The 18,757-nt window shown below is 36.0% G+C and overlaps 1 protein-coding gene across 8 annotated transcripts in view; it reads left to right on the forward strand.

The window, feature by feature from the left end:
* Window positions 1–18,757, forward strand: part of LOC115212914 (pleckstrin homology domain-containing family H member 2) — a 1,355,391-nt gene that overhangs the window by 1,009,775 nt on the left and 326,859 nt on the right. For all 8 annotated transcript variants that reach the window (XM_036504153.1, XM_036504157.1, XM_036504154.1 and 5 more), the window contains 3 exons: window positions 4,510–4,711; window positions 10,839–10,978; window positions 18,233–18,343. In XM_036504153.1, coding sequence (XP_036360046.1) covers window positions 4,510–4,711; window positions 10,839–10,978; window positions 18,233–18,343 — 453 coding nt within the window. The remainder of the gene's footprint in view (window positions 1–4,509; window positions 4,712–10,838; window positions 10,979–18,232; window positions 18,344–18,757) is intronic.

Genomic DNA, 18,757 nt, shown 5'->3' on the forward strand with positions numbered 1-18,757 from the left:
TGTCAAAGGTACCACACAAGAGGATTGAACCTGGAACTACATGATGGTAAACATGTTAGATCTCTTGCCTTGTAGATCTAAAACGATCGAATACCCATTTTATCACCCAGTGCAGCACATTTATATATTTACCCATTAAACATTATAATTTACTTAGTATTTAAACATAAGCTGAAACATTCTTATTAAAAAAAATAGTTGCAAATGTTGTATAATGCTTCCTAACATTCTCTTTGTTTTATTGTTTACCCTTTAATTAAGTATGACAGCTCAAACAAAGTGTGAACAAATTGTAACATTGAAAATGGCTGGTATAAAGAATTTCAAGTTGATAAAGTTGATAAAAAATTAAGGGCTACAGTGAAAGTAAAGATCGGCCATTTTGAATTGTAAATATATAGTAAAATATTGTCAATAAATATAGCAATTGGCCTGTAAACTTTCATTAACCAAAACATAAAATGTTTTATTTTATGATAAAATGAAGAATGGGCAAATATATAGACTACACCCAGTAGACTAAACTATCTAATTCCAAATTTCTTCAATTTACGTTGCAGAGAAATAACTACATGGCATTCTGGGAACTTTAATTTTGATATACAAGTGACCTCTATCTGAAAATATTTGTCTCATTTACTGATTGCTACAGAAACAGGGGTTAAGCATCAACTCCATAAACATTTATGGTTTTTAGAGAAGATTAGAATTTTGTCTATTTAAAATAATCTTGTCAGATTATGCCATGGAATATGTGGTAGAAATAAATGAAGCAGAAGATGAAGGAATATAAAAGAAAGAGGAGTTATATATACACCTTATGAAATGAGATTGAATAAAAGTACAGTTGCTTAGGGCTACAGCATCAGAAATTTATTCAATATAAGAATATCTTTATATGGTTTCAACAAACAAAAAAGCAGCTAATATATCTATAAAATTATTTATATACCGGCATTTCTTAAGAATTATTTTTTCTATAAAAATTTGCTCTATTTCCCAAAGGAATAATTTACAATATTTATATAATCTTAGAGAGAAATTTCTTTCCTTCTCTCATAAAACTATTCAAAACTTCTTGAAATATTAGCACTTGTGACATTGAACCATTTCCCACCATTTTAAGGCGGGTATATTTGTAATTTTTACACAGAATTTAATATTGGCATATTACTGAATTTTGTGGCATTTGACTCCGAAGTAATTACAAAACTGTAGAAATATGAATACAATAATATTTCAAGCTGATGTAGTCATGGTTGGATGCAGATCTAGCCAATATAACATAGATCAGGATGTTGTCAGTCACAGAACAATACACATATGAAATATTGAAAAATATCTCTCTTTACTTTCAATCAACTTAGGATTCCCAATTTACTTTTTGTAGAAACTTATGAATGTTTGGCTACACATAACTTAATGACAAAACAACACCAACTGAGTATATCTGGTCTTGTACACTATTTTATTGACACTTCTACAATTAATAATGACAACAACATTAAAACGAACAATATTTAAAGAATAAACAGCAATTATTAGAACAGCAGCAGTAACAATAGTCTCAATGTAGTCACTCAATTTGTTAGACGTAATAACCAAATCTTCCTCTACTGCAGGGGTTCTCAACAATTTTTTTTTTACCTAGAGACCTTTTTGATCCCTATTTTATTCTGGTGGACTCCTATAACCATTTAATGTTTAAAAACTAGTTTTATAGAGACTTTTTTCAAAATTCTTATTTTGTTTTTCACACATCAATTTGTGTAGGTTGAACTATGTCAAATCTTGGAGAAAGAAACCTAGCTGTTTCTTGCAATACATACATCTAAGGCAATATGTTTTTCAGGGGCTTTTAGAATACTATTGTGGATCCCTAATTTACAATTTTCTTGCTTGGACCCCCAAAATCTTATGTGGACCCTGGTTGAGAACCCCTGCTCTAGTGGCTTAAAAGAAATAGACATGTTGGAATATGTAGTCCTACATGTGCAATACTTGAAAACAGTGAGCCAGATGGTCATGGTTGGAGTGTCTTTTATCATAGGGTCGTTGGATTAAGCTAGAAATGAGACAGAAACAACAACAGATGAAAAAAGTAAGGAACTTATCAAAGAATTCCAGTTATGAACATCCCTTCTATTTATGTGACAATACAACAAGAACTGTAATCCAAATCATGTCTTTTCCATTTTTAAGCATGTAGGGCATAGTTTGAGGGGGATTTGGCTGCTTCTTCTAGCAGACTAAGTACTCACCTAGTAGTTCTAATTATAAATGTTTCACTGAGTCTGTACAAAAGAAGCAGTGTGTGTGTGTGTGTGAGAGTAGATTATGTATGCATATATATATCCATGCATGTATATATATATTTATATATATATATATATATATATATATATATATATATGTATGTATGTATGTATACATATACATATCTACTACATATATGGAAATCTGTGGGTGTGTTTGTTTGTGACGTTGTTAGCTAACTCCTCCTACATCGTTTTATTGATTTTGATGAAACTTGACATGTGAGTAGAACTCATGTCTGGAAAACTAGTGACATACTTAGATTGTTGAAAAGGTCGATATCAGGGCTTCTGGAAGGGATTCTTATATCAACTACATATAACTAATATATTATTTTTAAACATCCAAGGGAAACAACCCATTTGCTCCTGCAAAGGGATCCTTATATAAAGGGAAATAACCCATTCATGGTCATAAATTATTTCATATTAATCAAATTGAATATGGTTATTTCTTCGTATTTAAACTATTTGACTTATTTTCACAATTCATCCAGTACAATGCTTAAACAAGTAAATAGCATTTTCTTAAACAATATATCCACTTATTTTCGTTAGTGACTTATTCACGAATATACTAACACTAGCACTGCTGAGGGTAATATTCTCTGCGAATGCACAAAAGCTTTTTTCAGAGTTATTTACTTTGAATTGTTATTATCTCATATCTAATTAGCCTGTTATTACATAACATGCTTCACGATTTTAGTATACATTCCTTATTAGTATTTCCTCCTAAGTTCTATATACTCTGAGAATATATTAAAGCCCTTTCCAGAGCTACTTTATCTGAATTCTTACTATCAGATAATTGATTTCATGTTATTACATAACTGACTTCACAATTTGGGTATTCATGACTTACTGGAAATTCCTAAAAACAAGATCCTGTGTAAGAAGTTCACTATTCTCAATAAATGCACAAAAACAGTTTTAAGGGCTACATACTTTGTATTGTTGTTTGTGAAACAATTATGAGAATGGAACCAAGGGATAAGCCCTGATTTCCTGGGAATTACCGGGTATGTTAGCTAGTCTACTACATGTGCGGAAAACTGGTGTGTGTTTGTTTGTGGTGTTGTTAGCTAACTCCTCCTTCATTGTTTTACTGATTTTGATGAAACTCGACATACAAATAGAATTCATGTATGGAAACCTCATGACATACTTGTTGAAAAAATCATTACTACAGTGCATGGAAGGGTCCTTTATATCTACCTCATATAACTAATTTCTTTTTTCTTAAACACCCAAGGGAAATAATCCTTAACACCTGTACAATATTTCTTTAAACATTCAAAGGAAATAACTCATTTCATTGTTTATGTTTGATTATTTTGAATATTGAATTTTTTGTGTGTCCTATTTCTAATTTTTGCAGATAATATCACTTTTATAATTTATTTGACATGTGAGTAAAATTCATGTCTGGAAACCTCATGACATACTTAGATTGTTAAAAAAAATCCTTCAAATGGATCCTTCTATCTATTGCATATTACTAATATTATATTTAAACAACCCCAGGGAAATAACCTATACCTATAACGAAGCGATGAATATTTGATTCTCATGATCAGCCAATATAATTCTGTATTTCACTGCTCACAGCCTTGAACTGCTAAACATTATTATTGCACTTCCTTAATTTGAATCTTAAACATTAAAGACTTCATTCATACATTTCTATACATACATACTTTTTTGAATGCCCATTACTTCGATAATCCTGAATTTTTACGGTTACACTTTTTCTGTTTGTAGTGGCTTCATGTAGTCATAGCGTGGATTTGATCCTCGATTGCCAAATTTCACTTAACAATTCAACAGTGATTTTCTCACAGTAAAACAATAGTATTTCTGTGAATAACAGCAGTTACACATTTCCCAGATGCCTTTGCTAAGCAGAATAATGTCTTTGCCTCTCAACAACCTCCGACAACCTCTCTCGCCGACCTCCAACAATCTCTCCCTCCTCCAGCTGACACTACTACTACTACTACTACTACTGTTGCTGCTGCTGCTGCAACTACTACTACTACTACTACTACTGCTACTACTACTACCACTACTACCACCACCACCACCAATACCACTTACACCAAAACCCCACAACCACCACTAATACCAATAACCCACCGCCACTAGCACTACAAATGATGTTGTTACAGTTATTTTTATTTACTACTTTCAGAAAGCAGCTCAAATCCGCAAATCTCCATTCATGGATGATACTACATCAGACTCATCTGATGACGAGGCATGTACTGGATTATACAGTGGCCAATCAGAGGCAATAGAATCAGTGACCAGCCCAGTTAGTGGACACACATTCAGCTCCCTTTCCATACGAAAGACAGCAATCAACCAGAGTAGCTCTGGTGCTGTTAAGAGAGGTAATTATCTCCACAGTTCTTTGCAAGTGTTGTTGGCATCTCAACTTAGTGTGTTTCTCTTTGTAGTTTGAATAGATTTTATTTGTAATACTTTAAGTCAAAGTAGAAGAAAGGGAAGCAACATGTATTGTCTTCAGAAAAAGCTCCAAGACTGACAAGGGTAAGTAAAGAATGAGGCACAAATCACAGATTAATGCTCCCTACCAAATTGAAATTTTTTAATTTTTAAGTACCTTATTTTCTGGCATATAAGCCAAATTGTTCAGACCAAAATATACTGCAAACAAAAAGCAGACCAACTTTATACACTGTGACAACTTTGAAGGACCAAAAATTCCATGCAAAATGCTGCAGGATTTGGAAAGATGGTGACTATCAGGTCCACCATTACAGCATATATATGGGAAACTACTACCTGTGTCATCTCTTGTGAAAGGTAGGAGAGTCCAGTTTGCTGGACATTGTTGTAGAGCTGAAATTGAAGCAATGGTGACTATCAGGTCCACCATTACAGCATATATATGGAAAACTACCACCTGTGTCATCTCTTGTGAAAGGTAGGAGAATCCAGTTTGCTGGACATTGTTGTAGAGCTGAAAATGAGGCAATTTCTACTCTTCTCCTCTTGAAGCCATCTACTCGTGATACCAGAGGGCACACACTCTCCTACCCTGGTGTAATCTCCAGGGATACAGGCATCCAGCAACAGGACCTCCATAATGCTATGATGGACCATGAAGTCTGGCGTAGCATGGTAAATTCCATTGTCTCGACCACGGTCGAACAATGATGATGATTACAGCATGCAACAAGAATTTTAGTTACTTGTTTATTTCCATTATACTTACATTATGTTCATATTGATGTGCAGTTGTAATCATAAACCACTAAACCAATATACTATAGCAATTTATATGCTGGAAAATACAATATCACAGCAAGACATTAGTGAACTTAGGTGGGTTTCACAAAATCCTGTGTTTGTTTAGTCACCAATCATGAACTGTGACAGAATTTATAAGGTGTTTAGTATCGACTTGATTTTTTTAAACTTTGATTTCTTCTGTGTTAGCTAGAAACAAGACTCAATATTTAGTGCTAAGAAAGAACTAAATATAAAAATATTGAATTATATAGGTGTAGGAGTGGCTGTGTGGTAAGTAGCTTGCTTACCAACCACATGGTTCAGGGTTCAGTCCCACTGCGTGGCACCTTGGGCAAGTTTCTTCAACTATACTCATGGGCTGACCAAAGCCTTGTGAGTAGATTTGGTAGACGGAAACTGAAAGAAGCCCATCGTATATATGTATATGTATATATATATGTGTGTGTGTGTTTGTGTGTCTGTGTTTGTCTTCCCAACATCGCTTGACAACCGATGTTGGTGTGTTTACATCCCCATAACTTAGCAGTTTGGCAAAAGAGACCAATACAATGAGTACTAGGCTTACAAAGAATAAGTCCTGGGGTTGATTTGCTCGACTAAAGGCGGTGCTCTAGCATGGCCACAGTGAAACAAGTAAAAGAGTAGAAGAGTATATCTTTTAAAAAATTCCTAATGCATAAAATGGAACCATTCCTTCCACTAGCTAGGAATCTATCAATGAATTATGATATAGCTTCTATTCTATTCTCATCAAACCTTGATCTACTTGACATAACTGCTAATACAGCTATCACATGTCACATATTTATTTATTAATTGCTATGTGTGGATATGAGTGAAACAGGTGATTGTTTATAGATGATAGTGAGTAGCAGATTCTCTATTAGTTTTAATGGTAAGCATTCAGTTGTTCAATCAATTAAACTTCCTAATCATCATCATCATCATCGTTTAACGTCCGTTCTCCATGCTAGCATGGGTTGGACGGTTCGACCGGGGATCTGGGAAGCCAGAAGGCTGCACCAGGCTCCGGTCTTATCTGGCAATGTTTCTACAGCTGGATGCCCTTCCTAACACCAACCACTCCGCGAGTGTAGTTGGTGCTTTTTACGTGCCACCTGCACTGGAGCCAGGCGAGGCTGGCATCGACCACAGTCGCATTGGTGCAATTTACGTGCCACCTGCACGGAAGCCAGTCGAGGCGGCACTGGCTTTGGCCATGATTTGGATGGTGCTTTTTACGTGCCACCGACACGGAAGCCAGTCGAGGCGGCGCTGGCATTGGCCACGATTCGGATAGTGCTTCCTAATCATCAAATTAAGGGATAAGCAGCTAAGACATGTATGTTGTCCACAGACATGTATATTGTTAACCTGGTAATGCAACCCTCAAGCTAAATCAGCAAGACACAATATGTGACAAAGTTGTATCTTTGAATTACATGTACGCTGAATCTGATAGACCTCCACACAGTATCTGCTTCCCTAGTTTATCTCGAAAGTTTGAATCAGTCTAAGGCTAAGGTAAAAGACACACGTAGAAGATGCTGCACAATATGACTGAACCCTGTACATCTTGATTTATGATTGCAAAGCAAACTTCTTAATACTTCAAGCATGTATGTGTTCACTGTATAGATAAAATATCAAAGCAGCACTGCAATATTTGACAGTAAATATATCATGTCATCAGCCCTGTGGTATGTCCACTGAAGCTCAAGACTTGGGTGGGCCAGTCCATATAGTATAAAGGATAAAAGACTCCCTCTGGTCATGAATGACCATGGGATTGTACTTAGAAAGTTAACCTCCAAGGCACAAGTCGAAGTAAGGTTGTTTTATAGAAGACCAACAGTCACCCAGGCATACCAGCCTCACCTCTCCATGCCACCGATGTTATCCAAGGGAAAGACAAAGGTTGATACAGCTTGGCACTAGTGATGTTGCGACTCATTTCTACAACTGAGTGAACTGGAGCAACATGAAATAAAGTGTCTTGCCTAAGACACTTTATTTCACACAGCCTGGTCCAGGAATTGAACTCACTACCTCATGATTGTGAGCGTGATGCTCTAACCACTGAGCCATATAGTGTGTATATATATATATATACATACATATATATATAATGTCACTAAAGCTTTGCTATAATCAGTGATGGTCAGCTTTGGTGGACCAGTCCATATAGTATATCTTTAATGTTTGCTATGACTAGTGACAGGCAACTTTTGGTGAACCAGTCCACTGACTCTGTGTTGTACATATATGGACTTGTCCATGTAGTATACACACCATGTTACCATTGCTGTGTCATGTCTGGTCTCTGTCCTTAAAATGGTAGGTCCAGTCCATATAGCAGTAAATAAAATACCATGAAAAGGTAACTTGTGTGTAAACAGCAAGAGTAATTAAAATTGATGAATAGTACTTAAGGCATGGGCTTGGAATAGGACACGAGGTTAAGATGTTCAGTTCATGATCACATAATTCAGGGTTCAATCCCACTGCAAGATATTTCAAGGAAGTGTCGTTTATCAAAGCATCTGCTTGTCATGAGCTTTGTCAGTAAAATTAAACTTACTACAGATTGTAGAAAGTCATTGCATAGACTGTACCTATCCTTGGCTGGTAGTCTTAAACTATCCCCCAACTTATCATCATCTCCTGGTCCTTGTGCACTTTGGATGGAGTCTACCCTTTTGCATTCAGAGCAAGTCTCCAGCTTCTTTCCATCTTTTCTTCCCACCTGTCTTGAGAGCCCTACACTCATGGAATTGGTCTTTACTTCAATAAGGCATTAAACAAAAACTGAAATCCATGACTGCACCCTGTCTTCTAAATGTTATTAATTCCTTTTAATGTAATATTAAATGAACTTTCCTCAAAACCTTCAGCCACTAAGCCAAACAACACTGTTTCATATGTTATTTTCAATGAAATATTAAAATTTTTTTTTACATTTTTGTATTTGTTTTGTAAGATTCTTGATGTGAATCTGTGTGTTAAAACAGATATTATATTTGGAGATGGTCATATTTTGCCAATTAAACATACACACACTATATATTTGGTCTTCACTTTAGTAGCTTTATTATCATTAAAATTTAGTTTCTTTGTCAAAATTCTTTCATCACACATTCTGTGACTTCTTCAGTGGCTTTCAGTCTCCTCTTGTCCTGCTTATTCCATTTCTGGAATAATAAAGCTAAAATGGAGATCAAATAAATAGTGTGTGTTTAATTGGTAAAAGACAACTAGTCACAAGTATAACAATATTTAAAAAATATTATATAAAATTGTTCCCTCTGTTTTTATTTTAATTTGGCAACCACTCTTTTTTAATGTTGTGACAGTGGAAATTAGATAAAGAAAATTACCTCATTCTTTGCATAAGAAATTTTTTAAAAAATCTTTGTAAGTCAAACATTTTTTTAAAAAATGAAAGAAATTATTTTTTCTTTGTTTAATTAATATGTATAAAACAAATCTAAATGATGTTTTCAAAACACTCAAAATTTTTAGTATGGATATTTGAAAGCCTTACCTCTTTAGCATTCAAATTGCTCTGTTAAATGAAATGCTTATGTATTCACATCATTTTAAATTAACTATGCATTATTTCATAGCCTTGAGATTTTGATAATGTGATTGTTTATGGTGAAAGGCCAGCTTTGACCAGTTTGAAGAGAAAACAGACTGAATATTTGGGCTGAATACAACTGGTTTAGATGCTAAAGGGCTAATACAATTGCTTATTTTTAGAATAACATTGTATGGTCAGTATGAGAGGCTGGATCTGGCTGGTTTTCATGTAAAACAAGGAGAATATTTGGGCCAGATATGGTCAGTTTAAATGCTAAAGGTTCAAATTATATTTTCAAAAATCTGTTGTGACCTAGAAACCCTTTAATTGTGTTTCGGTGTTCTGAATTACATCTAGATACCATTTATATTACACATGTGCACAGATGCATGCCTGGATTCTAAGGTGGTGAGCTGGCAGAAGCGTTAGTACGCCGGGCAAAATGCTTAGCAGTATTTTGTCTACTATTACGTTCTGAGTTCAAATTCTGCCGAGGTTAACTTTGCCTTTCATCTTTTCAGGGTCGATAAATTAAGTACTAGTTACACACTTGGGTTGATGTAATCGACTTAATCCCTTTGTCTGTCCTTGTTTGTCCCCACTATGTTTAGCCCCTTGTGGGCAATAAAGAAATAAGATGCATGCCTGGATTCCACTTTTGCTGTACCAGTGCATTGCAGAACACATAGTTAATGCCTGTACTATTCCAGTGCACCGTAGCACACATAGCAACTCCTTTGTACTGCATCCATGCACTGGAGCACACATGGATAATGCAACTTGTGGAGCATCAGTCCACTGCAGTGCATCTAGATTCCCCTTGCACTGCATCAGGCATTCATGTCTCTTATCCTACACCAGTGCACTGCAGTACATACATATAGATTCTTTTGTGCTGCACCTGTGCCACACAACTTACTATCTGAGAACCATTTTGGCTGTGTGGTAAGAGCCTTGCATCCCAACGACATGGTTCTGGGTTCAGTCCCATTGTGTGGCACCTTGGACGAGTGTCTTAGCCTCAGGCCAATCAAAGCCTTGTGAGTGAATTGGTTGACTGAAACTGAAAGAAACCTGTCATGTGTGTATATATATATATATATATATATAATATATATATATATATATATATATATATGTATGTATGTATGTATATGTGTGTGTGTGTGTGTGTCAAGGGAGCATATTGAGGGTATGCTAGGTATGTGTTGCACACCCATCAGAAATGTCAAATTCACTATAAATATTAACCCTACTCATTAATTTAATCAGAAATCTTAATGGAAAAGTTTTGTTATACCCCTGCTTGAAATTTGGTGGCCTTGAGTGCGACAGGACACCCAATACAAAAACCACCATACGCCACTGATATGTGTGTGTGTGCGTGTGTGTGTGTGTGTGTGTCTTTGCATTTATGTTTGCCAGCTACCATATCTTGACAACTGCTGTTGGTGTGCTTATGTCTCTCTAACTTAGCAGTTCAGCAAAATAGATCCATTAGAATAAGTACTGGATTTGATTCATTCAACCAAAAATTCTTCATGGCAGAATCCCTGCATTGCCACTGTTTAATGACTGAAACATGTGAAAAACAAAATGGATATAAAAATCTATTTCCAACTGTGACAATTAATTTTGGTTGTCTTCATTATTTGTAGGTGTTTCGTGCCATTCCGAACTCTCAGATATCTCCTGCGACTATGCACTGCCTCCTGATGATATTTCCAGCAAGAGTGATTCAGAGAGTTCGGAACCTGAACAAAAAATACTCAAATATGCGACAGACAGTCGTAAACATGTAAGTTGCATTTTTTCTTATCTATTTTAGGGAAATTGATTTAATGACCACTTTAGTTAATTATTGATACTGTCCCCTTCTTCAGTACATTACCTGTATCCCTATATTCCCTACCCCTACCAATCTGTTGCTCACCTCACATTCTTGCAACTTTACCTGATTGTCTGCTCCCCATCTCCCACACTGGTGCTCCATCCTCATCCGCATCCATACATTTGCTCTTTTGTTTCTTGAAGGTATACATAACATCTTGTCTCCAGCATCTTCTCTCCTTATCCAGCTGGGTTAGCCATGTCCCTCCTCGAATGCAAGAGACCCGTTCCTCTACCTCTATCATACTCCGAGCATAAGCCACCTCTCTCAATACCACACTCCCATTCAATCAAAGGGTCTTGTCTTGTAAGCTACATAGTGTCTTCACATATACCAGTGATACACAAAGAAAAAAGCACCCAGTACACTCTGTAAAGTAGTTGACATTAGGAAGGGCATCTAGTCATAGGAACCATGAAAGATCACACAGTACAGCTCAACATATGTCTTTATACTTGCTGGACCCTGTTAAACCATCCAGTCATACCAGCATGGAATGCAGATGCTAAATGATGATGATGATGCCGATCCTCCTCCTCCTCCTGTGTATATTATTGGTTCTTGTTTTCTTGATGTGGTATGGATACAGTTATGGCCATGCGATTAGGAAGTTTCCTTATCAGTCCCATGATATAGAGTTTGAGCGTAATGGAAACTTTGCGAAATGTTTTCTATGAATAAATCTTAGTCCAGCATTACATTGTGAATAAAATTCGATCAACAGAAAATATATGCCACCACATCAACGAGTAAGTCGACATTTGTTTTAAAAATATGCTATTCAGATGCCCCAACTTGCATAAATGCACACACACACACCTTCATATACATATGCATACACACATATATGCATGCAAGGGTGCACAGACACACTATATGTAGTAGTAGAAAAGGCGGCGAGCTGGCAGAAACGTTAGCACGTCGGGCGAAATGCGTAGCCATATTTCGTCTGCCATTACGTTCTGAGTTCAAATTCCGCCGAGGTCGATTTTGCCTTTCATCCTTTCGGGGTCGATAAATTAAGTACCAGTTACGCACTGGGGTCGATTTAATCGACTTAACCTGTTTGTCAGTCCTCTCTGTGTTTGGCCCCTTGTGGGTAGTAAAGAAATATATATGTAGTAGTAGTAGTAGTAGTAGTAGTAGTAGTAAGTCCCCTGGATATTAATGTCTTTGAGTACTTGGATTCACTGGGCCAGTTACCTGGTTTCTAAGGCGTATAAATGACCGAGATCCTGACATACCCCTTGAACAGCACACCAGTCGTGGCTGTGTGGTAAGAAGCTTGCTTCCCAACCATATTGGTTCTGGGTTCAGTCCCACTGCATGGCATCTTAGGCAAGTGTCTTCTACTACTATAGCCTTGAGCTAACCAAAGCCTTGTGAGTGGATTTGGTAGACGGAAACTGAAAGAAGACCTGTGTCTGTGTTTGTTCCCTCCTCGCAGCTTGACAACTGGTTCTTGTGAGTTTATATCCTCGTACTCTAGCAGTTTGCCAAAAGAGATTGATAGAATAAGTACTAGGCTTACAAAGAATAAGACTCGGGGTCGATTTGTTTGACTAAAACCCTCTAAGGCAGTGCTCCAGAATGGCCACAGTTAAATGACTGAAGTAAGTTAAGGATCTTTGTGGTTTTCATCACTGTTTACAATTATCTTTAAAAAATTTTTTAATCTATCATATCATAGGCGCAGGAGTGGCTGTGTGGTAAGTAGCTTGCTAACCAACCACATGGTTCCGGGTTCAATCCCACTGCGTGGCATCTTGGGCAAGTGTCTTCTGCTATAGCCCCGGGCCGACCAATGCCTTGTGAGTGGATTTGGTAGACGGAAACTGAAAGAAGCCTGTCGTATATATGTATATATATATATGTATGTGTGTGTATATGTTTGTGTGTCTGTGTTTGTCCCCCTAGCATTGCTTGACAACCGATGCTGGTGTGTTTACGTCCCCGTCACTTAGCAGTTCGGCAAAAGAGACCGATAGAATAAGTACTGGGCTTACAAAGAATAAGTCCCGGGGTCGATTTACTCGACTAAAGGCAGTGCTCCAGCATGGCCACAGTCAAATGACTGAAACAAGTAAAAGAGTAAAAGAGATACATAATTTTTAAATCCGAATTTACTCTTTTTACTCTTTTACTTGTTTCAGTCATTTGACTGAGGCCATGCTGGAGCACCACCTTTAGTTGAGTAAATTGACCCCAGGACTTATTCTTAGCAAGCCTAGTACATATTTTATCGGTCATTGTGCCGGACGTAAACACACCACCATTGGTCGTCAAGTGATCTTGGGGGGAACAAACATAGACACGCAAACATAGACACATACACATACATACATACACACACACATATATATATATATATACATACGACAGGCTTCTTTCAGTTTCCGTCTCCCAAATCCGAAAAGATCCAACAATGCTAACTTGTTGAGTTACATAATTTTAAGCAAAAGGTGTGTTAAATCATTTGATAAACAGAGATCGAAAAAATAACTTCCTGATTATTAATTTATAACCTTATATATGACTAAAACTATTGAGCGTCTTAAATAAGAATCAGCAAGTGCCAAGGGAAATAACTCTGTCGAAAAATATGCAATAATTACTTATTATATTATTTATTTTATGTATTTTAGATATGCGATTATGGATCTTTTCGGTTTGAACGGCAGTTTTTTTTAATAATTTCTATGTAAAAAAAATTTCAAACTTCGTATACTGGTAGAATGTGTTTATAAAACATCTTTTTCTCTTGGCTTTATTGAGAATAATTCTATAGTTTGTAAGATATTTTCTTCAAATGTGGCAATTTCAATCAATCAATGACGTCTATTGAGGTGAAAATTTTCTGGCGGTTAATTATTTACATTTGTGAAGAAAAAGAGATACCCTTCCTCCAACCCCTAACCCTAACCTAAACCCTAACCCTAACCTTAACCCTAACCCTAACCCTAACTCTAACCCTAAAACAGATTGATACTAGGGTCATAATTATGGGTGGACACTAAAGAGGGAACAGTTTTGTTGTCCAGCTCTGTTTACGAGTAATCCTCAGTTTATGGCCACAGGGTATCTTTTTTCTCATAAAAAACAGGGACATTTTCATATGATGCCGCCATAAAATGTTACGGCAGAAATCGCTTTCACTTCAATAGACGTCATTGATTGGTTGAAATTGCCGAAATGCAAGAAAAACAACTACAAATTGAAGACCAAATATCTTACAAACAATAGAATTTTCTCAAGAAAGCCAAGAGAAAAAGATGTTTTATAAACACATTCTACCAATATACGAAGTTTAAAATTTTTTAATTACATAGAAATTATTTTAAAAAACTGCCATTCAAACGGAAAAGATCCGGGATTATTTACTGAATAAATACGTTTTTATTGTTTGTTTTTAAAGAAGAAATATGCAGGTTTACTTAGCTAGAAGAGAGATAGCAAGGGAGATAATTGAACATTTGTATGAGTTATTGCCCTTAGATAATTTCTCACTTTGCGTCTTTTCAATTTGTATTTGTTTTATATATAAAATCCATAGATAAAAAAAAAAATGAGATATCATTTGATTATTGCTAATAACCTGAAGGAAACCAGAAATCCTAAAGGTCTCTAAAGCTGAATATAATTAAAGATCAAATATAGATATATTTTTTTAATATGTTAGAGCTTTGATGCTGTAGCCAAAAGTTTCTGCTTTCATTAATTCAAAGATAATTTGCCTGAAATAAAATGGAAGAACTAATCTATAATACATAATGTAATATATGTATATATAAAAGTAATTATTTGGACTGTGAATATATGCCAAATGGTATGCCAATTAAAGCACTTTCACCATGTCGGCTACCTGATGTCATCTACAGTTATGATATAATTGTCACCAGATCCATGTCAAGAATTCCACTATGTTCATTGAGTTTATAATGAGGTAAATGGAAATGGATTTAACAAGAATCTTTTTAAAATTCTTGCTAAATACATTTTCCATTATGTATATATATATATATATATATATATATATATATATATATATATATATATTGTTTGTAAAGCATAAATCCAAATAAGAAGCATATTCTAATTATAGAGCAGTATATTATGTAAATAAAGTTAGATTAGGCAGGTTTATGGGATTACCCTGGGTTTTACACCCATATGGCATTTTGCTTTATGGCATAACATCAAATCTCACAACCTGTTGGCTTAAGGCCTCTCTAGCGAGTGACATCTCTAGAATATGGAGGGGGAAAGGGCCTTGCTACTCAATGTCAACAACAAGGGATTTTCTCTGTTTGGCTATCGATTGCCAGTGACCCTGTTATCCTGTAGGTTCCAATAGGCCAGCAAGAATTTCCTGAAATGCAAGCACAGTCCGAAAACCTCCATCCTGGAGTTAAGGATGTTCCCTGGGTTGAGGGAATCCTTTAGAATCCTCACCTGTTCCACTATGCATAGTTTACAGTGCTTGGAACCATTTACGTAGGGGCGTGGATTTTCTAGGATTCTCCATAATATTTTGTATGGAATTCCTTCATATTTTAGCTGCCATACATGACTGGCTAATGACGTATCTCCTTTCTGGTATCCTGAAGGAGGATCTGTGGCTGGAGTTGGCGGTGCTATGATGGTTGGTGTTGCTACTACAGCTGTTGTTGGTACTGGCGCTGTGATGCTACCACTGCCAGTGTTGGTAATGTCGTTGACCATAACAACAGCAATAACAACGCCAGTACCAACAATAGCAGTAGTAGCAATGCCACCACCAACAGACAAAGTACAGCCAACATCAGCTGCTCCAGTAACACATTATTTATATTACACACACACATATATATACATGCACACACTCAGATGTATACACACACATACACACACTCACACACACACACACATATATACATGCACACACTCACATGTATACACACACACACACATACATACATGTACACATAACTTACTGCTAAATGAAAACTCATGTAGAGATGTTAAAAGCAGAATTGTTTAACTCATAAATGCAGAGCTGTTTAATTGTATAAGTATTTAATCCAGTGACTTGTGGCCAAAAATTATATACAATAAACTGGTCAAACAACTACAATGCACAAAATATTTTAACAATTCTTTCATACAACTCCTAATAATATCTTTATATATAAAAGTGAAGTTGTGTGTCTGTCTCCTACGATTTAGATTCCTAACTATTCCCACATTTTGCGGTACCTTCTGGGTATTAGCACGCGTCTACGATTTTTAAAATAATTTACCATCATTTTTTCCATTTTAATGCATTTTTTCGCTATTATATAAGGGAAGTAACTCTCTAAAAATGTCTACGATGAATCAACGATTTAAAAAAAAATTTACCATCGTTTTTTTTTCCATTTTGAATGCATTTTTTTGGCTATAACTCTCTAAAAATGCTTATATAGTTATTTCCCTTACAAACCCGAGCAACGCCGGGCAATACTGCTAGTTTAATTATAAAAATACAATAGGATTCTTTTTAAGGCATCAAATGGCTGTGGGTATCCAGTAGAATAAAAGGTGGCGAACAGGCAGAATCGTTAGAAAGCTGGGCGAAATGCTTAGCGGTATTTCATCTGCCATTACGTTCTGACCTCAAATTCTGCTGAGGTTTACTTTGCCTTTCATCCTTTTGGGGTTGATAAATTAAGTACCAGTTATGCATCAGGGTCAATGTAATTGACTTAATTCTTTTGTCTCTCCTTATTTGTCCCCTCTATATTTAGCCCCTTGTGGGCAATAGAGAAATAAGGATAAAATGGGAATCAAAGGGGTCCATAGAAAAAATATGAGAACCAAGGATTTGATCAATAACAGTGATGATAATAGGGTTGCTGATGGAAAACTTCATTGCACATTTTCCTTAAATGTATTCAAATCTTGGTGCAAGACCAGCAATTTGTGGGAAGGAGTTAAGTCAATTGCATTGACCCCCAGTGCTCAGCTGGTACTTATTTTATAGACCCTGAAAGGATGAAAGAGGAAGTGAACCTTAGTGGAATTTGAACTCAGAACATAAAGCTGAACAAAATGCTGCTGAGCTTTTTGCCCAGCTTACTAACAATTCTACCAGCTCACCACCTTAAATTTTACTTATATATCAAACTAGCAGTATCGCCCGGCGTTGCTCGTGTTTGTAAGGGAAATAACTATATAAGCATTTTTAGAGAGTTATAGCCAAAAACTAGCAAAAAAATGCATTAAAAATGGAAAAAAAATGATGGTAAATTTTTTTTTAAATCGTTGACTCATCGTAGACATTTTTAGAGAGTTACTTCCCTTATATAATAGCGAAAAAATGCATTAAAATGGAAAAAAAATGATGGTAAATTTTTTTTAAATCGTAGACTCATCGTAGACACGCGCTAATACCCAGAAGGGCTCGATATGAATCACAACTATAAGATACCCGGTTTTGGTTAAACTGCACCGCAAAATGTGGGAGTAGTTAGGAATCTAAATCGTAGGAGACAGACACACAACTTGACTTTTATATATAAAGATATATGTTTCAGTAAATAAATTTTTCCAATATGTTCTTTAATTCTTTTACTTATTTCAGTCATTTGACTGCAGCCATGCTGGGTTACTGCTTTAAAGGGTTTTAGTAAAAAAAATCAACCCCAGGTGCTATTTCTAGTACTTATTCTACTGGTCTCCTAGGCTGAATTGTTAAAGTACAGGGATATAAACACACCAACACTGGTTGCTAATTGTTGATAGAGTGGGGATGTGGAGGTAAACATACATACATACATACATACATACATGCATACATGCATACATACATACATACATACATACATGCATACATGCATACACATGATGGGCTTCTGTCACCTTCTGTCTATCAAATCCACTCAAGAGACTTTGTTTGACCCAAGTCTATAGTAGAAGATATGTGCCCAAACCCATCATCATGGGTTGGGAAGCAAGCTTCTTACCACACAGCCACACCTGCGCCTATGTGTAAACTTACTTTTCATTTGTGCCTATCTTATGCCTTTACCAATGTTATCTCTTTGTCTTAGTACTAAAAATCTCCCAGTGTATGTATATCATTCATTCCTTTTTCAGTATATCTGTTTATCGCTTTGACTCCTCTTATCTTCATTTTGACAGGACACATTGGAGAAGTGTGGCTATCTTTCAAAATTAGGTGGAAAAGTCAAGATGTGGAAAAGGAAGTGGTTTGTTCTCAGGAATGGTGCATTGTACTATTACAAATCTCAGGTAATCTTTTATAAAATAATAAAAAAACGTATTGTGTATTCTGTGCTCAGGTGCACTACAACTCATCAGAAAAAGTAACTAAAAAAAAGGGGGCGAGCTGGCAGAAATGTTAGCATGCTGGGCGAAATGCTTAGTGGTATTTTGTCTGCCGCTACATTCTGAGTTCAAATTCTGCCGAGGTTGACTTTGCCTTTCATCCTTTTGGGGTCGATTAAAAAAGTACCAGTTATGCACTGGGGTCGATATAATCGACTTAATCCATTTGTCTGTCCTTGTTTGTCCCCTCTGCATGTAGCCCCTTGTGGGTAATAAAGAAATAAGAAAATGCAACCAAAACTGCATGCACAGTACATAGAATGATGCATAGAAAGTAAACAATGAATAAATTGTTAAAAAAAAGGAAAAAAAAAGAAA

Source organism: Octopus sinensis, linkage group LG6 (assembly GCF_006345805.1).
Source record: "Octopus sinensis linkage group LG6, ASM634580v1, whole genome shotgun sequence".
NCBI lineage: Eukaryota > Metazoa > Mollusca > Cephalopoda > Octopoda > Octopodidae > Octopus > Octopus sinensis.